We start from the raw sequence: 23,728 nt of genomic DNA on the forward strand, positions 1-23,728 counted from the left end.
AATATGCACATTAAATAAACAAAATATTTTAATTTGTATATTACGTCAAGGGGTGGGGGTGCAAGATTTGCATGTAGATATAAAGGGGGTCTCAAGGGTAAAAGGTTTGAGCACCATTGACCTAGACAGAAGATAAGAGAAGGGGGTGGGGCTAGGCTGGGTTCCTGTAAAAACAAAGGCTTTGTAAAAAGAGCTTCTTTGTCAGAGGCTTTACTAACTAAAGTATGCCTGTTATTTTTTGTGGGGTTTTTGGGTTCTGGAAAAGTTTATTCCTGACGTTTCACCAGCATCTGTGGCTGGCATCTCTGAAGATGACAGCCACAGATGCTGGCGAAACACCAGGAATAAACTCTTCCAGAACATGGCCACATAGCCTGAAAACCCAATAAAAAACTATGGATTCCAACCATGAAAGCCTTTGAGTTCACATATGCCTGTACTATTTTGAAGTACAGTGGAGAGCCAACCCTCTGTCTTTTAAAATTAGAAGCAACCACTGCCTCCTTATTTAAAATAGCAAATATCTTAGGCATGGCAAAGCAGCAAAATTAACACCTCAATAAGAACTTTTTATGCCTCACTTTGTGTTTTAAGACAAATAATAGTTTATCTGTATTATGGCTTAGTATAAGCAAATAAACAATTAAGCTATACTGAGTAAATAATCACTTATGTTACAAATAAATAAAGCATGAATTTCCATTAAAAGTAAGTGGATCCTTGTTATACGCTGGGTTTTGGTTCCACGATGCCCCATGGATAACAAAATCTGTGGATGCTCAAGTCCCATTAAATATAATGACATAGCAAAATGGTGTCCCTTACAAGAATGGAAAATCAAGGTTTGATATTTGAAATTTATACTTTTTTGAACGTTTTCAAACTGTGGATGCTTGAATCCATGTATACAAAAGCCATGTATAAGAAGGGCCAACTGTATCTGCAAATCAGGTAAAATGCCAATTGGTTAGGTACTATTTAGAAGAGAAGGCATATCTGAGACTTGTTTAGAAAATATTCATTCCCAATTTGTATTTGTGCTGAAATCTGAAATATTCATTCATAACGGTTGGATTAAAGATCCAAAAAGAGACCTCTAGGGCATTAAAAACGTGTGGCATAAAAACTCACCACTAAAGCATCAAAGAGAGAGAGAAAGAGGTGCCCAAAGAACACTGGATAAAAGAACAAACGGTTTATAAAAAGGGGGTTCCACAGAGATGGATAAAAAAACCAACAACCAGACTAAAGTAAGTGCAGCAACAATGCCATTTTATGAAAAGCTAGAAAATATTTTAAACTCATTTCAAGTAGCCAGAATAACAATTACATTAAGCAAGAATTCAAAGATAGCCATGTTAGGCTGTAGAATCAATATGTAGAGACATCTTGTAGCACCTTTGAGACTAACTGAAAGAAAGAAGTTGGTAGCATGAGCTTTCGTAGACTACAGTCTACTTCCTCTGATGTTTTTGGAATTATTAAGCAATTCACATACAGAGTGAGTATCTGTTAGCTGAAATTCCAAAATCTGAAATACTCCAAAATCCAAAACTGTCCACATGAGTGGCTGAGAAAATGATACCTTTGCTTTCTGATGGTTCTGTGTGCACAAACTTTCACAAACAAAATTATTTAAAAGTACTGTATTATGTATAAAATTATTGTCAGGCTATGTGTATAAGGTATATGCAAAACATAAATGAACTTCGTGTTTACACTAGGTTCCTTCTCCAAGACATCTCATTATGTATACACAAACATTCCAAATTCTGAAAAAAATTCAAACACTTCTGGTCCCAAGCATTTGAGGTACCGGAGACTCAACCTGCATTGCATAACATACTGATATCACAAAACTGAACAACATGAAAATATTAGCTTTACAAAGCAAATATTTGATTAAGAGAATTAAATGCTTTCCCACACATCTTACTTTTCCATGTTTTGCATTTTAAAAGTGATTCTACATTTTACTTATATTATGTAACACAGACAGTTGCGCACTGCATAACTTTCATTCTTCCTACTCTAAACTTTAGACTGATATTATACTGTAAGTTATTATTTCTTTATAAAATGGCATTTGCCTATTAAAAGTGGAATCCAATTGAGTCTCAGTGTATTTTCATCAAAGAATTTCAATCAGCTTCAGGCTGACCTCTCCTTCTCCAAATTAAAAGAAATAAACAGGGATTGTTTCCAGTGGTTTCCACTTGTGGGTACACAATGTAGCCCAAAATCAGTTCTAGAGGAATAGAGGTCTATTCCAAAGCCATTCTGGGGGCAAGAGAGAAGAAAGGAGAAGGAAATCATCTTACAGAATACTAAATATGGTCTAGGATTTCCCAGTTCATCTGTTAAATTCTACATGCAGGGGTGAAGAAGTGGGAAAATGTGGAACATTTTCACTATATAGTATAGCTTCTGAAAAGAGAATATTGACAGTACAAGCCTTTAAGTTTAACCATTCCATATTATCTCCTGACACATATAAATTAAAGCTTGACATTATATCGAGCCAAGGTAAACTGAAACAGGGAAAGGTGCCATGTTACAAAATTTAGGGGGGAGACCTCATTTACTGCCTATTTTACTATTCCTATCTTGTGCATCTGCAAGCTGTTTTTGACTTAATACAACCATAAGGCAAACCTATTACACTGGGCCCTCAATATCTTCAGGAGGTCCAGAATGGACCCCCCAGTAGATACCAAAATCTGTGGATAATCAAATTCTGTTGTCCCCAATGGTGCTACGAGCATGCAACCTCGCTGCCATAAGGCACAACAGGACATCAGCTGAAGTCCCGTTGTCCCTAATGGCGGAACAGCCACATGCATGCACCACTACTGGGGACAATGTGGGCTTGCTGACCGTGGATGCTCAAATGCGCCGATGACCAGTCCACGGATACCGAGGTTCCTTTGTACAGGATTTTCTTGGCAAGATTTGTTCAGAAAGGCTTTTGTTATTCCTCTGAGGCTGAAAGAATATCATTCGTGCAAGGTTACCCAACAGGTTTCCATGGTCTCCCAGAGTCCTAGTCAAACTGTTATAATACACTGGCCTCTTTTACTAACTGCATCTAATTCTATGCATTTAAATGGTCTGTACTTTGGATGGAAGAATTATGTTTTCAAATTCTGTTGCTATTATGTGTCTCCAAGACATTTCTGACTTATGGCAAACCTACTGCAAAGTTTTCTTGGCAATATTCCAAAACCTCAAATGTCAAGTCTCATCTCAAAAGAGAGTAATTGTATAAAAAAATCCAAGAAACATGTTTTGATTTAGAGACAGGCCATAGATGACCACAGGGTATGTGAACTCAGCAATCTCCAATTCCAAGGCCCCCTAGAGTACAGTCCTCCCTCCATATTCGTGGGGGTTAGGGGAATGAGACCCCAGAAAAAATGGAAAAATTGCAAATAACTCCACCCCCTACTTAGATGCCAGTTAAAGGGAAGGGTGAGGGAGGGAAGAGGAGCAGCGCTGCACAATCCTTTTTTCCCACCCTCCTATCCCTTTAACTGGCCCCCTGCCCCTTCTCCTCCCCATCCATTCCCTGGGAAGTCCAAAGAGAGCATATGAAGGAAAAGGAAAGAGGTGCCTTGGTTCCTCCAAGACCCATCTCCTCTGCATCATTTCCCTGGGCAGCCCAAGGAGAGGATGGGGAGGAGAAGGGAAGAGGTGCCTTGGCCCCTCCAAGACCTTTTGCCTCCCCAATCCTTTCCCTGGGAAATGCAAGGAGAGAATCGGAGAGAAGGCAAGAGGTGCCTCGGCCCCTCTGAGACTCTTTGATTCCCCAAACCTGCCAGCTCCCTCAACTGTTACAGCTGAGACAGGTGACACTTGCTAGCAGAAATTGCTGAAAATGGACCTAGATTTTCCACAGCATCAACCCTGCGGGATGCCACTGAATTCCACACTACCATCCATCCACATATTTCAGAATCTATACGAAGTCCCTGAAAATTGTCATCCAGAGGGCTGGATGGAAGCCGGAATGTTTTCATGTCTTGAGTTTGCTTCACCAGTTGTAGCCTTATCTATAAGGCAGACATTGCCTCAGCTATCTACATTACCATCAAATGGTATATTTTTGAGTGAATCTATCTAAAAAAGGGAAGCTTGAACTGAAGCAAATTCCTACCACCACCACCACTACATGCTGATAAGTACAAATTCACTGGGTGTCTATATGCTTCAGAGACAAATTAAAAGGAATATGTTAGGAATGTTCAAAAACCTAAACATTTTGAGACTAATTTACAGTATATAAAAAGGATCACTTTAACTATATCATTCTGTCCACATGCTGAAATCTGCTTCAGATATCCTGCTCATGACTCCATCTTTTAAAGATGAACAGGTTACTCACTTGTAACTGTGGTTCTTCGAGTGGTCATCTGTGCCCTCACACAATTGGGTAATGCACGTGAGCAGAGACTACATTCGGAAGCTGAAAAGCTGAGCAGATTGGCAGGAGCCCCACCTACTCCCATGTACTGAGCATGCCCAGTCCTGACAATCTAGCTCCTCCTTCAGTTCAAGTCTGCCGCAAAAACATGGCAGGGACCTGACCAAGGGGAGGTAGGGCGGGATTTGTGTGAGGGCACAGATGACCACTTGAAGAACCAGTTACAGGTGAGTAACCTCTTCTTCTTCGTGGTCTCTGTGCCTCACACAATTGGGTGACTAAAAAGCTAACCTAAGGAGGTGGGAAGGTCACTGCAAAATAGAGGAAAGGACAGCACGACCAAAACTGGCATCTCGATGAGACCAGGAATCAAGCTGATAGTGCTGAACAAAAGTGGAAGGCTGAGACCATGTGGTTGCCTTACAGACATCAGGCAGAGGGACACCTCTTAGGAAGGCAATGGAAGAAGCAACAGCCCTGGTTGAGTGAGGACATACACCAACAGGAAAAGGGCGCTTGGCCAACTCATAAGCCAGAGAAATAGTCTGAGCAATCCATTTAGAAAATCTCTGTGAAGAAACAGAGTGACCCCTCCTGTAACCACCATAACAAGCAAACAACTTGTTGGTCAATCTGAACTCCGCAGAACGTTGAACATAAAAAGCCAAAGCACGGTGAACGTCCAGCATGTGCATAGTCTTTTCCAGAGGAGTACACGGGTCTGGGTAGAAATTGGGCAGCACAATGTCTTGAAAAAGGTGGAAAGGGGAGACCACCTTCATACAGTAAGGGAAAGGAAAAAAGAGAAAGACAAAAAGTCTACCGTACAGTAGAAATCTACTCAGTTCAGGAGCAAACTGAAGGAGATGTTTCGCTTGCGAAGGACGAAAAGGAACTGAAGGAGGAGCTAGATTGGTGGGACTTGGCATGCTCAGTACATGGGAGTAGGCGGGGCTCCTGCCAATCTGTTCAGCTTTTCAGCTTCCGAACGGAGTCTCTGCACAGGCGCAGTACCCAATTGTGTGAGGCACAGAGACCACGAAGAAGAACAGTTGAATTATTGGGCACAAAAGATAGTAACTGATCTATTATAGTTCCTCACCTCTGCATATCCTCCCAATGGAGTTGTGCCTCGCCTCTGCTATTTAATTGCTGAAACAAATCTTATAAAGCTTTTCAAGGCCACTATTTACTAGCATGCAAGAGACTCAAGGCTACAGAACTGATGCCTTTGATACAGCCTAAATTTTACTGCTTTATCTTACAAGTTTTATAACATATGTCACTTTGGGACAGCATGACTCGAAAAAGTGTCTTATAGATTATTTTAAGTAAATAAAATGGGAATTCCTTGTCCTGATTCTGCAAAATAGAGAGACCAACAACAGGAAATAAGACCACATCCTGGTGTCACTCTTAAAAGCAAGCAAAAAGGAAGGTCACTAGCTACCTGGGCCTACTACAGCTTTCCAGTGTGGAAAAATAGGAAAGCAACTAACAATGAGGCAAGTCTACGGCGGGTTATAGACCGCCGCTTTGAGGCGGTCTGCCACCGCTGCCGTTTGCTCCGTAAGGGATTTGCCGCAGCCACACCGCGCGGCTCCCTTGCGGAGCAAAAAAGAAGCTCCAAAATGGAGCTTCTTTAAGCGGCGCCTCTATGACGTCGCGAGGCGCCAGGGGCGGACTCGCGACATCATAGACGCCGCGACACGTATGGACGCACAGCGTCTGATACGTAAACATGGCGGCCCCCATGTGGAAGGGGCGCCGCCATGTTGTACGTATTGAATATGTACTAGGGTTAGGGGGGTGCGGAAGCACCACCCCTTCCTAACCCTAATACGTATTCCATACGTATTTTTTGGTGGTTTGTAACCCGCCTACATTTCTTTTTTTAAATTGGGGAGATTCAGATAGGTGACAAAGGGAGAGTTTTTCAGGTTGACTATCCAGCACTTGTGACTGCTAGAAGACTTTCAGTACTGGCAAGTCAAGATTTGACTTCAGCACTCATTGCTCTTGAAGACAAGCATATATGAGTCAATGACTTGAGCAAAAGTTACTAATTAAAAGTTACAGAGAAGAATGATACAATGCTGAATTCCTATTTTTCTCTTACGTTTGATTAACATTTATGGAAAGCAATTTGAATAATTTACACTGCAACTCCTCCTACTCATTTTTTCCTATCTATTGCAGTCACGCTATCTCAAGATTGCTAGCTCATGATAATGTTTAGTTTACAACTTAAGCTGAAACTCTTTCCTATACAAATATTTGCTCATATGAGTCACTCAGACTCAGCTTTAAACAAAACAAATTCTTAATCTCATATGTACCAACTATCTTCTGTAATTACCATTTGAACCAAGAACACAGCTACAGGAGCTAACCTTAAAAGCGAGACAAGATCAGTAGGAATTCAAGAATTTCATTCTGTGATCATATCTCACATTTTATTCATACAGCCAATATAAAGTTTACTATTTTTTCAAACATTTGAGTTTTCCTCCAACCCCTTCCTTTTTTCCCAGTGTGACTGAGGAGGCTGCACTCTCCTATTTTGTGATCATCATATTTTGATTTACTCAGCACTAAATATCTTAAAGAAAACTCCAATCAGCAGAGCCAAGAACTACTATGATAACGAAAAGGAAGAGGGAAAGTAGTGGAAAAGGAAGAAATAAAAACAGCAAAGGTGTTAAATGCATTAAATGTACACCATTTACTCAATATCAGACAGCCAGACTTATAGAGTTTGAACAGGTGGCCACACTTACCTAGCATGCGAATGTACAGCGCAGTTTGATCAGAACTGTCATAGGAAATTGCACCACGTCTCTGAAAATTAAAAACAAAATATTTTATTCCTACTCTTTAATGAAACTTAATCTCATTGTTTCCATTATAAACCACTTGTTACAACAAAGAATGCTCTTTCTAAAATCACAGCCCTTTACAACTTTTTCTTCATATGGGAATGTTTCCACAAGGACATAAATTATCTCATTAGTTTTCCTCAATATAGAAAACCTTTTCACTTGTGTTATCTCTCAAATAAAAGTAAAACAAAAATGTCAGGCTGCAACATCATTAAGGCTGTGTTATGAATGGACCCTTTCCTCAACTGTCCCCAGACCTAACCATATTTCAGAGCCACATTGGTTCTAGGCAGCAAAGAAAATCCAGTTTTTCAACAAGAGATTGAAATAAGGTCAAATTGCTGTGGGATATTTGCAGTTTCTTTTTTTAAAAAAAATAATAATCAAGCTTGTTTCTGCTGTTGTGTTGTTCTTCACATTTGTCAATTTAACCTCTTGTGTATTTTTTCCAACTGATGATTTTGCATTTTGTTGGCTGCTTTGAGTTAATTTGTAAAAAAAAAAGGGGGGGGGGAAGCTAGGATATGTGGTTTTTAAATATATATATATATGTGTGTGTGTGTGTGTATACAGTGCGCCCACGTTATACACGGGCGCGCTTTACGCAGTCTTGAGCGTATGCGTTCAAGCCGCGGGGAGCGTGTGGGGAGCAATGGCCGGCGCATCCCATTCAAATGAATGGGCACGCGTGCCGCCGTGCCCGAGCCTCATTGTTTCTAATGGGGCTTGAGCATAGGCGGAATTCGCCATACGCGGGGGGGGGTGTCCGGAACGGATCCCCCGCGTAAGGCAAGGGCCGACTGTATAAACATTCATTACAGGTGGATAGACTCAATCAAAGAAGCCTTGGCAGTGAGCTTGCAAAACCTGAGCAGAGCTGTTACTGACCAGAGATCTTGGAGGTCTCTCATTCACAGGTTGCCATTAAACAAAATTGACCTGACAGCAAACAACAAAAATAATAAACATTCATATTTTTAATTCTGACCAGGGTTAGAATTTGTTGCCCACTTCAAACTGTAGTTCAGAAACTGGTTAATGTCTGTACTGATTTAGTCTTTAACCAAGGTTAAGGGCAGAGGGCAGAGGAAACTAACATGCAATCATGGGTTTGCTTTGAACATTGTTTGGTATGGGAGTGGCATATAAATAACAATAAAAGTACCACCATCACCACCTATATATTTCCCTAAGGAGCTATAAACAATAGGGATGTAATCCTACTACAGTTGTTCATAATCCCTATGCAATGAGTGCAAAGTATACACTTGCATTTTATCTATGCAGAAATAGCTGTTAATCAATCAAACCACTTTTTCATCTGTTCTCTAGGTAACAATTTTGAACATAAAGAGCAAGTGTGTTTGCTTTTAATCTTTTATCCCTGAGAAAAGATGTAAAAAGAATAGAGGCCAGGGGAACTAGAGATTGAGTATGCATTTTTATTAATGATTTCTGCTAAAGTATTTAAAGAGTTAACTTTGCAAACCAGATAATTATGCATATTCAGGAGTCCCATTGTAACTCTGGCAGACTGACCTCCAGATGTTCACAGAAATTTTTTTTCACAATCACAATGGTGAAAGCCACCAGGCACATAATATTGCCTAAAGTGGATCACAGCAGCAATGAGCTATTTTTATATCCCATAACCAAAGAAGTTATTGCTGCAGTATGTCACTATATCATAAAAAAATACTACAGCTAGCTTTGAAATTATAAATAAAACTGAATAGTTAACCTGAGAGGAAAAGTTGGACATTGTTTTAATACTTCTACTACTAGTAGTTTGACAAGGCTCAAATTATGAGGAAAACTGAATTTTTACTTAGAATGTAAACTGTATGTCAGTGGAACAGCACATGATTTGTAAACAAAAGGTCATGGATTCATCCCTAGCCTCTACTGGAAAGAATGATACAGACCCCCTGCCTGAAACCCTTGAAAACTGCTACCAAATAGTGATACTAAGCTACATGGGCCAATAGCTTCCCAGATAGAAAGCAACATTTGATATTTGTTACTAAAAAGATCATTAGCATATATCACAGATTTGTCTTTATACTAAAGCTAACATGCTAGCCACAAATACAGTGCCTTCTTCTATGCTCCTGGTACTATACTTAAATAGAGGAATTCAACTAATTTGTGCTGCACAAGACCACGTGAAGCCTGTATTTTATTTGCAACCTGTGCATCTATGCAAACATCCAAAGACCATGACTAAGCTTAAGCCTGTTTAACTGAAACAGTTTCCTGTTTATGCTTACTTCTTTTTCCCTCCCCTTCCTCTGATCACAATGGCAAATTTTAGATTTTAAGTTCCAACTGACAGAGGCCTTTTCTCTTATACCATGTAAAGCACCTTACATCATGACACTTCACAAATAAATAAATGGGTCTATCAATTTATGGCCCCAAAGTGACATATTAGCATAGTGATGGCAAACCTTTTAGGCACTGAGTGCCCAAACTAAACGGCCTTCTGGCACCAGATGTTACCCCCTGCCAGTGTCAGGAACTCCAGGGGAACAGGACTTCTGGGGCAGGACTTCTTCCCTATGGGGGCGGGACTTCTGGGGTGGGACCTCTTCCCCCTGCACCTTTTCAGGCATTCAGCCACCTCTCCAGAGGCAGCTGAAGGTCTGGGAGGGGAAGGAACAGGCACGTGCCTTTTCCTCCTCTTCCTCGCTCCACATGCCATGGAAAATGGCTTCACATGCCATAAATTCACCAACATGATATTAGCACATTCCCAGATAACTATGTGACTGCTACTCTGTAGGGAAACAGATGAGGATTAGCATCAACAGCTATTCATTTTTAAAAACAGCACTGAATATCTAGCTATTCTAAACAAATTTAAGTGTCCAAGGCCATTCAAGGAATTTGAAGACATAATCTCAAGGCCTTTACCAATAGCCTTTGAGAACTCTAGCAGAACAGAAGTGCCAGCAGACTAGAGAATGGAGAATGGTATGCTCATCTTCAAAATGTGGAGAAAAGAAGACCCAAGCAATTACAGAACTAGTCTGCTTGACACCAATATCAGGAAAGATTCTGGATTAGATCATTAAAACAGTCAGGCTGTGAGGACTTAGAAAAGAATGCTGTGATTACTCAGAGCCTGCATGTATTTTTCAAAATGAGTCATGCACAAACTAATCATATATCTCTTTTCTATAGAGAGTTATAAACTTGGTGGATTAAGGGAATGCTGTGGATGAAATACATCTTGATTTCAGCCAGGCTTCTGAAAATATTCCCCATTATATTCTTGTACACAAACTGATAAAATTGATAAAATGACATTGCTACTGTTGAATGGATTTGTAACAAACCAAACTGAAAGATTGCTCATTCATGGTTTCCTTTCAACCCATAAATAAGTTATTATTTAGGTGCCACAGGGTTCTGTCCCAGGCTCATGTTGTGAAACATCCTTATAAATAACTTGGATGCTGGAACAGAGGGCATACTTATCAGATTTGTGGATGATACCAAATTAGAAGGTGTAATTAATATTCCAGCAGTCAGGATCAGATTTCAAAAATATTTTAACAGATTGGAACCTGGACCAAAACAAGATTAATGTAAATAAGGATAAATATAAGGTACTATATTTAGGAAAGAAAAATAAAATACATAAATATAGGATGGTAACATTTGGCTTGGTAACAATAGGGTCTTAGTACATAAAAAGCTAAACATGGATTATCAATGTGACACAGCAGCCAAAAAAGCTAATGCAATTCTAGGCTGCAAGCAAATGTAGGTGAAATGAGAGTACTACTCTATTCTGTTTTATCTGAAACATGTCACCACAGAAGGATGCGAGTTAGAATATGTCCAGAAGAGGGAAGCCAAGATGGTAAGAGATCAGAAACCAAGCCTTATGAAGAACAGGTTAGGGAGCTGTATCTGTTTAGTTTGGAGAAGACTGAGAGATGACATGACAGTCATCTTTTAAATACCTGAAGGGATGTCATGTAGAAGATAGTGCAAGTTTGTTTTCTGCAGCTCCAGAGACTAAGAGACAAACTACAGATTAGGGCCTGTTATAGACAGCCAAAATAAAGCTCCAGCCCTAAGGACTGGAGCGTGGCTTTGGTGTGGCTTCTGGACTCTTAGGACGTATGCATCATTGAAACACCATACCTCCACTGTGACTCGAAGCAGCTTTATTTTGGCTGTCTCTAACAGGCCTAAGTCTCCTTATTAGAAGTATTTGCGACGATATGTATTTTGACTTTCAGATTTTTATTTTTATTTTGGAATGCCTGTATTTTCATATATGTACATAATGGGGTATCTTGGAGATAGATCCTAAGTCTAAACACAAAAATCCTTTATGTTTCATATACACTTTCTACACACTGGCTGAAGATAATTTTATACAATATTTTAATGATTTTGTGAATGAAAGAAAGTTTGTGTATACTGAACTATCAGAAAGCAAAGATGTCACCAACATTGCCACAAATAAAAAAAAATCAGTTTTTGGAATATTTTGGATTATAGGATTCCAGATAAGGGAGACTCAACTTGTAATAGATTCAAATTGTAAGAAAAATGAATCTACCTAGAGATGTTTGATGGTGAAAAAGACTGTGTTGAAGTGTAGTGGACTCTCCTTCACTGGAGATGTTTAAGAGGTCGGATGGCCATCTTTCATTAATGCCTTCACGGTATATTGGTGCACAGCAGGGTGCTGAACTGCAAGACCCTTGGGAGTCCCTTCCATTTCTCTCATGCTATAACTTTGTTTGCAAATGGCTACTCTCTTAGGATGCAATATGATCAAAGGAAAAGTGCAGAACACTTTTTTCTTCTGTCATGAATTTGTGACATACTGTACTTGCCAATTGCAAACTTTAGAAGACCAAAACCACACGAAATACATTTTAAAGAAATATAGGAAATATTGTATATTTGGCCCATTCCTCACCCAAACCCAATTTTTAAGAGTTATCTTGTGGCCCCACAGTTGACAAAAGGTGGAAGAGCAATTTCTAAATGAAATAAAAAGAAGAAATGGATAGACATGTTGCATACAGCAATAAACTGCAGCATTTCTCACAAGAACTATGATAAGCACTTGTATGTACGATTCCTTCAAATGAGACAGAATGAAGCATGTGCTTAATGTGACCACTGAAAATCAGTGATAAACATCGTATAATACACATGCTATCTGCCCGTCCCTCCCTCCCTCCTATTCCTTTCTCTCTCTCACTAGGAGATTCAGGACTTCTGCTAAACAGCAATCATACCAGCATTTCCTTGTCTTTCTTTAAGGTGCAGTAAATGTCAACACGTGATGCAACATCATCCTGCTTAATTGCGCTCCAGGTGTTCTGTCCAGCCTGCAGGCTCTCAACAATTTAAGGAACAAGATACTATCCCTAGGATGCCACCTTCACTTCAAAAGGCCAACTTTATTCTTGTGAGTTGCAGTTATTTGTATGTATTACACACATAGCAATGTATCTGTCAATAATTTTCAAAATGAGTGAAATTTTCCCCCCCCCTTTCCAATTTCTCCCCAGCAAGAATCCTTCAATGGGGAAATCTGTGTGTGAACACTTTGCAAACACCTAACATGTCACTTTAGGAAGCATGGACACCATGAAAGTGTAGCAAGTCTGACTCACACATTCAGGTAGTGTGGTGAAGAAATGTATGTATCTTCTGTCCCCCTTTCAGTGTGAAGGAGGAAATTACAAAGTTTAGGAACTTGAATTCAGGGATGTGGGAGCAGTTGTAGTAGTGATGGTGGTGGAGTTGTGAAGGAGGTATAGTTGCCTCAGCCTAAGTGTTTTTGTTGGTGTCACTGTTTGAAGAGAGAGTCTGGAAGAAAAGGTTAGTGCTCCTCCCACCATGGTATTGCCTTAGGTCCTGGTTTTAGGTACAAAAAGGAAGGGAAGGAGCTCTGCTGTCGCTCAGCGCACCCCCTCCCCACAGCACAGTGGCCACATGAGAGGCAGGCAGCTATCCTGTGCCCTTGCCTTGGCTCCTGTCACACAGTTGCTCTGCTGTTGGGGGAGGTCCATCTGGACATTGGGCTTACCGGGGTCTGCAGACCATAAGTTAGGAACCACTGAGTTAGATTATCACAATTAAATGCTATATAATTTGACAAGCTACGTGCTGTTTTTATGCATTAACAGGAATTATCTGTTAAGTTGCTTCATGAACAAATGCAAAAGAAGATTCTAAAAGCTAACTGAAATGTGCTTTAAAAATTCATATTTTAAATCATGTGGGAAAAGAACAAATTCCTGCCAAGCAGAAATTCCAATCCCATTAATGTTCTGGTTCATTAAGTAACAAATCTCTAATGAGACAAATAGCACACTAACTGTTTTAATATTTCCCAGACGTCTAATGTTCTGAAGAAGAAATTGTATTATATCAGTATGTTTTAAAAATGCATATCAAAAATATAATGACTTTCACAGACTATAAGAAATGAAATCGCATATTGAGGTCTATACTTAGACTTCCAGTTCATTATATGAATAGGAACTCCATTTGCTTCATAGAAATGAATTCTATCATATATATATATAAAAAACCAACAAGATCTAATTAACAGTTTATTTGTGGGGCAAGGGAGGATAAATATGTTCAGAGCTCTTATGAAGGTAACTGACACTAGTCACAAAGGAGAAAAGTTGGTCCTATCAAAGGTACCAAAAGAGGTGATGGGAAGGAATACTAAAAATTATTTTAAAAAAAAATTAAAAATCAATTTGGCACAGAATTAGTGTTATTTACAGTCTTCTTACTAGTTGGTACAAGTCTTACTCCTGATGTGTGGGGGTGGCAAGATGAGAAAGAAGAGTGAACTCCCTATAAGCATAACAAATTTAGAAATTAATATTCTAATATTTGGTTTGTTGGAATGCAGGTGCCTGATAGCGGGCAAATTAACTGCCACAAGCCTCATTTGCTTTAATCGGGTGAAATGTGCTTAAGAGTCCTGCTGATCCAATTGCCTACCCCAAGAAACACAGATTTTTTTTAACAAAAACTATCTGGACAAACAGATTATACAATATGCAAACCAATTTGAGTGACAATGGAATTTTAACATGTCTAAAATAATCTCCACATTATTGTTTACTCAAAGAAATTAGCATTCATGCCAGCTAAGATCTGAAATATTTTTTCAGGCCAAAATGGTGTGGACATTATATAAAAAACAAAACAAAATCAGTAACTATTTCAGGCTTATCAAGGAAAACATTTAATTCAAAACTGCATTCTTTGATTCAATTTTTTTTAAAAATGCCATTATAAAAGCCAGTATGAAGACTGAGCAGTTTATATGAACCCTCAGCACTAATTTTAACGTGTTTTAACAGTGCAAACTGACTGCCATGAAGTTCATTTCTACAATGTCCTTGCAGCCCACAGGACACCTGTCTGTACTGGCAGTCACTCTGTATAGAAAACAGTATTGCATCTTCCTGACTTACCCAAAATTAGGCCAAGTGTCAGTGTGGAGGATAACACCAAACTTCTGCAAACTAGAAAGGCAGAAGACAGTGGCCACTATAATTCAATCATATTTCAATTCACTAGTAACTCAAAATAAAGTTTCAGTTTTATTATCTGAAAAATGTAGATGCTGCATTTAGAGATTACTGCTCTCTAACAGCAACACTTAGAACACCCCATTATTTACAAGATACTTGGGGGAATAGTGCTGAGAAATAGAGACATTCCATGGTTAAAGTTACAGAGACACCTTTTTTACATGAGTTCAGTCTCACTGTCTACTTTTGACATAAATTTTTGAAATTCAACCATAGTCAGAAGACTGGGGAAAGCTTGCATATGCTTTCCATTTCTGTCTCCCCCCTCCCTCATAAATTCCACCCTCCTTTTCCATTACTAGCCATGGCGTAGAATTACAACTGCACCAGGGATTAATATTAACCATAATTAACTTTGGCTTAAAACTAATCAGCACAGATTTATTGCTATACAGTAGTTAATGCTTGGAATTAGGGGTGGAATTTTCATGAAAAGATAAGCAAGAAACATGCAAGACTGTAGAGTTCTCCTAAAGATCAGAAAATAATACTTCCACACATTGATATAACTTGCTCTCTTGTTTTATTCTAATCAAGAGCAGCAGATTCAATCAAGTAAATACTGGTCTCCTTTCAGATTTTTAAATCATAACCTTGATTTTCAAAACAACAAATTTCAAACAGATGTTTTTCAGCAGCAAACAGGTCTAATCAATGTTTCAGAAACATGGATCTTCAAGGAGACCAAAAGAAATGGCAGAAGGTCCCAGGTCTTTTATCTTTTATTAAATGACCTTGCAGCAATTGTATACTGTATGTAGTTCAATAATGTTCCTCTCCATTAAAACATGAGAATATCCAGCATACTGCAATGTGAATTTGCTACAATTTTAAATATTTTACAATTCAAGCAAAAAGCAACCTTAATTATTGCTTTGACTCAGGTACAGCTTTTTGGTTTGCAAATGAGAGCATGATACAAATTAATTTAGTTAGAATGTTTATCTGCTGAACCCTCAAATGTGAAGTATCTAATGAGTATTGCCAAAACAAGTTAGCCTAGCAGTGAAGTGCTAATCTGTCACGGGAACACCTTGCATACATATCTCCAAAATTATGCACAGGCACAGCTTTTGCACTCTAAGTACAAATATAAGTATCTGTAAATGCTCTGTGTCAGTCTTTGTCAACCCAGTATCCTCCAAATTGCATATGTATTTTCAAATGGGGATGGAGCAGGGAGGGATAGTGGTATATAAGATTTAGAAGATCACAAAGGCTACAGTGAAGCTCTGCAGATACATAGGTAAGACAAATAAAGGCCTTGTAACATCTGACATTAGGCCATTGCTATAATCAAGACTGAGAGACTATCAAAGCATACATCTGCTCTGACAAATAGGGGAAAAAAGACCCAAGACAATTTGATCCCGAAAGACTGAAACAAATGTAGTGCCCCATTAAGATGACTACAAGAAAGACTAGTTCAGACAAGAAAAAAATCAAGGTACTATGAAAGCAATTTTAACTGATCCAATATTATGGTCTGTTTGGATTCAAAGTAAACCATTTCCTCTATATATTTGTACACTGTCTTTCTGAAGTGAATCTAACTCTGGAAACAGAGTGAGTGGAAAAAGATTAGCTCCTCCTTTTTTCTGCTTATATCATCTCACTTCTGCTTTGGCACAGCTGTGAGTGGGTTGAAATTCTTCTTGAAGACTGTCAATACACAAGTATAAATCTAGAAGTCCACTTATTTTAAACAGTGGATCTTGCAAGACACCATCTGGGATCAGTGTACGTACAATTCAAATAATATCCGGGTAGTTTATGAACACTTCCACATTATGAAATCTTCACTTTTCATGTAAGAATGGTTGATAAAATTGATATTGATGCACTAAATGTAAAACATAATTCAGAAGGTTCACTGGAATCAGTTGATACACTCTTCTATTAAGAGTGGCACTCAAGCCAATTAGAAAGGCTTCTGAAAGTAACATTTACGATCAATCCAGGCTCAAAACAGCAGCTAATAAAGTGCTTCTGATGATCTGAATGACCAAACAAACAAATTTGTAAGCAGAAAACCAGAGACACTTGTAACAATTGTTTCTCCTCAACTTGCAAGCCCTTACAATACATTGAAAACACCATGCTTTATTAAAAATAAAAAGTGGAACTACTGAAAAAGTCTAATTATTTCTTTCAGCTGTACAGAACTGATTATTATAAGTTCACATTAGGTATCTTCTGAAAATCCTTTAGGTAAAAAGAATTACCTGTACAATTACAAGAAGAAAAGTTAACCCAACAGCCTAATGAATGAAACTAAAATCTCTGCAATGTGACTTTCAACACACAAGAACATAAAAACTGTCATGCTGAATCAGACCAAAGGGCTATGTAGGCTACCATTCTGTTCATATAGAGGCCAATTACTTGTCTATGGGAAGCCCTGCAGCAAGACATGAGTACAGCTGCACCCTCCATCTCATCTTGCCCCAAATCTGATATACAAAGGCACACCATACTGCCTATGAAAATGATTTGCAGCCATTCTAATTTGCAACTACTGGTGGCCACATTGTCCATAAATTTATCTAATGCTCTCTTAAAGCCATTGAAACTGGCAGCTGTAACTATATCATGTAACTCCACAGTTTAACTATGCATCATATAAAGCACTTTATTTTATCTGTTCTGAATTGCCAACCATTTTACCCTCAGTGAATGACCCTCAGTTCTAGTATTACAAGAGAGGGTGTAAAACTCCCTCCTAACTACTTTCCCCATATCATGCATACTTCTATATACGCCTCTATTAGTTTTTTCTAAGCCAAATGGCAAATACTGTAACCTTTCTCCATAGGGAAGTTGTTCCACCACTTGCTCATTATAACTGCCCTTTTCTAAAGCTTTTCCAGTTCCACAATATCCTTTTATAAGTATGGTGAACCAACTGTATACAATATTCCAGATGTGGTCACATCATGGAATTGTATAAGAAAATGGTACTGTAGTTTAGTTTTCAGGTCATTTTCTAATTATGTCCAACAATGAAATTCATTTTAGAGTAGCCATATATTAGGCTGACTTTTTCACATTCCAAAATTTAGCAACTTCCCCACAAATTGCTTATTTATTAGTCACTCGGCCATATACACATAATGATATTCTAAAGGAACTAGTAAAACTTATTTAAGATCAATATTAGAGGTTTATTACCCTGATTCAGAGTCTCAAAGTATTCCTGTATGGAACAGACAGTAGAACTACTGTCAGTTGTAATGTTCGTGGAAGCAGAACTTGCCTAATTGCTCGCTAAAGAGTTATCGAGGCCTAGGACAGTGCTAATCAACGTGTGGTCCATGGAGCAGTGCCAGTCCCCAAAACACTGGCTACTGGACCTGGCAAGTTTCTAGGAGAGAAACAACTGTAGCCAATGGATAAAAATATGGCACTGATTCTGGCATGACAACACCACAAACAACTTCTACAATATACAGTACACAGGCTGAACAAAAAGATGGTACTTTGCACAAAGGTTTTGGGTACACAAGGTGCTTTTTATTCAATACAGCACCATCTTTTCATTCAGCCTATGTACTGTATACTGTAGAAGTCATTTGTGGTCTTGTTATGTGCTTATAATACAGTACTGTACAGGTATTCATAATTATATTTGGGCTTATACAACAATACAATGGCCCTCCATATCCATGGGTTCCACACCCACAGATTCAACCAACCTGTCAACCAAATATTCAAGAGGGGAACCCCAAAGAGAAAACCATGATTTTGTCATGCACCATGCACTTCACTGACATGTAGGCCTACCTTGCTGTTAGGCCCCCACAAATGCCTTCAAAGAAAATTCAAGCTTTGGTGGAATTTTGAGCAGAGAATAGATGGCTTAGCCTTAGAAAAAAATCCCTTCCTCTGTATACAGTACTGTACTACCCTTCTCTTCTACAAACCAGCTTCCACATGCATGCTTAAAATGTCCATCTACCTACATTTCGTTGTGTGTGCCGTCAAGTAGTTTCTGATTTATGGCAACCCCAAGAAATCGCTATCACAGGGTATTCTTAGTAAAATTTGTTCATAAGGGGTTTACTATTGCCTTCCTCTGAGGCTGAGAGAATGTGTCTTGCTTCCATGGCCAAGCAGGAATTCAAACCCTGGTCTCCAGAGTCAAAGGTCCAAAACACACTGCAGAAATAATCCAGTCTGAGACCACTTTAACTGCCCTGACTCAGTGCTAGGGAATCCTGGGAATTGTAGTTTATTTTGGCATGAGAGCTCTCTGACAAGGAAGGCTAAATGCCTCACAAAACTACAGTTTCCAGAATTACCTAGCACTGAGCCAGGGCAGTTAAAGCATCCTCAAACTGGATTACTGTATTTCTGCAGTGTGTTTTGAACAATAGCCCAATGCTCAAACCACTACACCACATTGGCTCCCCTAGTTACATTATCTGCCTACATTTGTTTCCCACTCAGTGGGTTTAAGGAATACAAATGGCAGACAGGCAGACCAAGCATTTAGCATCTTCACCACTAAACCCACTCCTTGAAACAAATTTCCATGTTTTTTTTTAAATAGAAATGGCAGAACTGTACAATGTTTACTTGTCAGGTGCTCCGAATCCCCTTCAGTGAAGGTTATCACTGAATATAAACTGTGCTTGTTCTAACTAGATGTCTTAAGCATGTAAACAAAAATACAACAAAGCAAATACAAGCAAGGCCCACTTTTATTTCTTACAGTTCTTCAAAGTCTGAGTCAACCATTTTAAGATGCAGTCTGTACTCGCCTTCAAAATAAATATTCCATAACCAACGCATATTCTAAAACAACTTCAGATTAAGATTTCACACCAGAAGACCTCCCTCTTTACATGCAGGAACAGTTGACATCATCCCGTAACAAGGCTATGTTCAAAACTAGGAGAATATCTCATTACTTCAATTCCTGAAGGAAGTTGTCACTAACACAATTTACTAACACTCAAGTGAAAAAAAATAATTACATTATTTCTTACTCTAAGCAGATGCCTTCAAATCCAACAGTTTGTTACCATTTGCAGGAAAATCTCGGAAGACTTTATCAGGGCAACAACAGATGGGCAACCTGGTCCTCCAAAACATTTGAAGCAATGAGCGCCAGAAATGGCAACAAAATCTATTTTACCACATTCCTCCGCCTACCTACATTTATTATGGTTTAATTTGTTACTGTTATCATTCACATTGGAATCCTTTAATACAAGCTGGAGAGCATGGAGTTTATTTTTAAAACATAATGCAACAAATATTATCACCATCAGAGAAGAGTTGGAGCTGAAAAAGGATATAAAGGGATGCATCGAAATTGACTTGGTGCAACCACCCAATTGAGCCCAAGAAAATCTACGCATGGTTTTGCAAAACACTGAGTTCTCCCATTAAATATTTTCAAAAATACTTCAATATGAAGTCGAAAGCTTTCATGGCCGGCATCCATAGTTTTTTGTGGGTTTTTTTGGGCTATGTGGCCATGTTCTAGAAGAGTTTCTTCCTGACATTTTGCCAGCATCTGTGGCTGGCATCTTCAGAGAATGCTTGCCTGGAAAGGAGTCGGGTATATATAGTGTGTGACCATGCAAATCACTCCTGCCTTTCCACACAATATATATATATACCCAACTCCTTTCCAGGCAAGCATTCTCTGAAGATGCCCATAGCCACAGATGCTGGCAAAACATCACGAAGAAACTCTTCTAGAAGATGGCCACACAGCCCAAAAACCCACAAAAACCTATTAAAATACTTCAGTTTAGCAAAAGTGCAACCTGTGTAATCCTCCTAACGACTCAGGAAAAAATACTGAAAATGCCAAAGGCCTCACTTCACTGAAACTAAGGTCCAAAACACACTGCAGAAATAATCCAGTTTGAGACCGCTTTAATTGCTCTGGCTCAGTGCTAAGGAATTCTGGGAACTGTAGTTTTGTGAGGCATTTAGCTTCCTCTGTCAGAGAACTCTGGTGCCACAATAAACTACAATTCCCAAGATTCCCTAGCACTGAGCCATGGCAGATAAACCAGTCTGAAACTGGATTATTTCTGCAATGTGTTTTGGACCTACATCAAAGTGAAAGGATTCTTTATCGACTAAGTTTCCAAACTATTTCGAAACAGCAAAAGCATGCAAACAGCTAAAATAATGAAATACCATAAATGATACACAATTCTAACAAATGAACATAAAAGGGTCAGTGGATCCCTCTGTGCAAGAAAAAAACCAGGCCAACCCTTTCCATCAGCAAAAAGGGAGACCCTTGCCAGTCACAAAGGGGCAGAGCCCTGGCACCAAGAAAGTCAGCCTTCTCTCATCATCCCTCTCGCTCCCATCTCCCAAGAACGGGGCTAAATAATGCTCTCTCATACTGGCCTAAAGCTGGCAGTGCGATAAATAATGTGCTAACGCTTCAACTTTAGAAGCCCCACATATACAAAGCCTGCCTTGTGCTGGGATGCCCTGACATTGGCAAATCTAACTAGCAAAAAGAGGACTGCAGGTGTCCTGACCAGAAGTGGCTGAGCCCCAATCGCTCCCAGGCTCTTTCCCAGAAGAGGTTCGGAGCATCTTGGCAACCACACACACCACACGCCACACACTGCCCCAGTTTGGTGTAAAGAAATGCACCAAATGGACCAGAGCTCCCCTCCAGCATCACTCCTGAAGTGGATGGAGAACGGAAGCCAAGGGCCTGACAGTCCCCAGAGGCAAAGCCATTCCCTTTGCCACTGAAGTGTGTGCCTGCGTCTCTCTGTGTGTATGTCTATGTGACTGTTTGTGTGTGTGTAAGTTTGCATCTGTCTGTCTGTGCATGCCTGTGTGTCTGTGTATGTTTTGAGTATGCGTCTGTCTGTGTATGTCATGTGTGTTTATGTGTCTATATTTTGTGTGTGTCTTTGCGTATGTCTGTGTGCATGTTTATATGTGTCCATGTGTTGTATGTGTGAGTTTGTGTGTGTCTGTGTATGTTGGGCATTTGGTTATGTGTCTGGATATGTTTTGTTTGCGTGTGTTTGTGTCTCTGCGTGTGTTTATGTGTCTGTGTATTTTGTATGTATGCATGCATGCATTGTGTCTTGTCTAAGTTTATGTGTCTCTATGATTTATGTGTGTGTGTTTGTCTATGTCTGTGTATGTTGTGTGTGGTTATGTGTCTGAATATGTTTTGTGTGTGTGTTTGTCTCTGTCCATGTTTGTGTGTCTGCGTTTGTGTCCATGTGAATGTTTGTGTCTGTGTATGTTTTGTGTCTATGCATGCATTTGTATATGTCTATGTTCATGTGTCTGTATGTTTTGTGTGTGTCTTTGCATACGTCCGTGTGAATGTTTGTGCCTGTGTATGTGTCCATGTTTTGTGTGTGTGCATTTGTAGGTCTGTGTTTCTGTGTATGTTGTGTGTGCGTGTGTTTATGTGCCTGTGTATGTTTTGTGTGTATGCAGGTGTTTGTGTATGTCTGTGAATGTTTATGTGTCTGCATGTTTTGTGTGTGTTTATGCGTCTGTACATGTGACTGTATGTTTTGCGTGTGTTTGTTTATCTGTGTGTGCAGATATGTTTGTGTGTGTGTCTGTACAGTATATGTTTTGTGTATGTCTGTGTGCATGTTTGTGTCTGTGTATGCTTATGTATCTGTGTGTCTGTCTATGGTGTGTGTGTGTGTGTTTGTGTATGCTTGTGTGTCTCCCTCCCTTGAGTGTTAAAGGGGCTCCCTTCCCTCCTTGGCCTCCTCACCTGCGAGAGCTGCCTGGGGTTTGGGCAGCCGAAGAGCGCGGAGCTGGAGCTGAAGCTGATGGCCCCCCCGGCGGCTGAGGACGTGCTGAGGGACCGGCCGGTCCAGGGGCAGCACCGGCAGCTGGTAGCATACTTCCATCGGGGCGGAGGAGGAGGCGGCGGTGCTGATGCTGCTGCCCCCGCCACCCCAACCCCGGCCCCCTTCGCCTCCGCCACCTCGTCTCCCGGGGCGCCCACAAAAGCCAGGCCCGGCTGGAGAAGCGAGGCGAGGCCCGGTGCAATCGCCGCTCCCTCGCTGCGCTCCTACAGCTCTGCCTGAGCCGAGGCCCGCTTTGGGCGAAAGAGACAGAGATAGACAACCCGCCGCTGCGGCAGCGCCGCTATTGTCCGGCACGAGGCGAGCGCGCGCCAGCCTGGCTCCTCCCCCTTCTGGGAGCGAGAGCGCGCGAGGGGCGTGGCCAAGCAGAGGTAGCCGTTGTGGTGGGGATGACGTCAACGATGATAGTAGTATCGTGGGAGGAGGGGGGCGTTGCCGTTGGGAGGAGCTTCCGGAAGCTGAGAAAGAGAGAAATGAGGGAAGAAGAAGGGCCCCTCGCGCGCGTGCGCGCACAGTGCCTCTTCCTCCTCCTCCTCCACAATAAGCGCAACCCCTCCCTACTCACCAAAGGAGGCATAGTAAGGAGGAGTGAGTGAGCGGAATGGGGAAGGGGTTATATATGTGGGGGCGTGGCCATGCGCGGCGACGCAGCCGTGCGTGGTGACGTCACTCCCTCCCCCCGCTTTTTTTGCGGAGAGGAACCAGTACAGAGGCGGTCGCTGACGCAAAGTTAGCCGGACCGTCCTCTTTTTCCCGGACTTGTCCTCCAAAACCAAAATGTCCCCCATTTTGAGCATGAATTGACATTATTATTATTATTATATTTATTTGTGTCAAGGTGGTTAGTATTAAAAGAACTGCACAGTTCTCTGTGTTTTGAGCTCCGTTTTTTATCTGTCCTCCATTTTGAGCATGAGTTTCCATTTCTCTGAGCTTTTATTTTGGTCACGTCCTCCATTTTTTTATTGGAACATCCTCCAT

General features: G+C 40.3%; 1 protein-coding gene across 1 annotated transcript in view; it reads right to left on the reverse strand.

Moving 5' to 3' along the window:
- The window catches only part of PDE7A (phosphodiesterase 7A), a 67,089-nt gene extending 43,855 nt beyond the window's left edge, over nucleotides 1–23,234 (reverse strand). The window contains 3 exon segments of the mRNA XM_042464715.1: nucleotides 7,204–7,264; nucleotides 22,651–22,716; nucleotides 22,718–23,234. Of these exon segments, the coding sequence (XP_042320649.1) occupies nucleotides 7,204–7,264; nucleotides 22,651–22,716; nucleotides 22,718–22,789 (199 nt within the window). The 5' untranslated portion in view covers nucleotides 22,790–23,234.
- Nucleotides 23,235–23,728: the final 494 nt, after the last annotated feature.

This window comes from Sceloporus undulatus, chromosome 4 (assembly GCF_019175285.1).
Source record: "Sceloporus undulatus isolate JIND9_A2432 ecotype Alabama chromosome 4, SceUnd_v1.1, whole genome shotgun sequence".
Classification (NCBI taxonomy): domain Eukaryota; kingdom Metazoa; phylum Chordata; class Lepidosauria; order Squamata; family Phrynosomatidae; genus Sceloporus; species Sceloporus undulatus.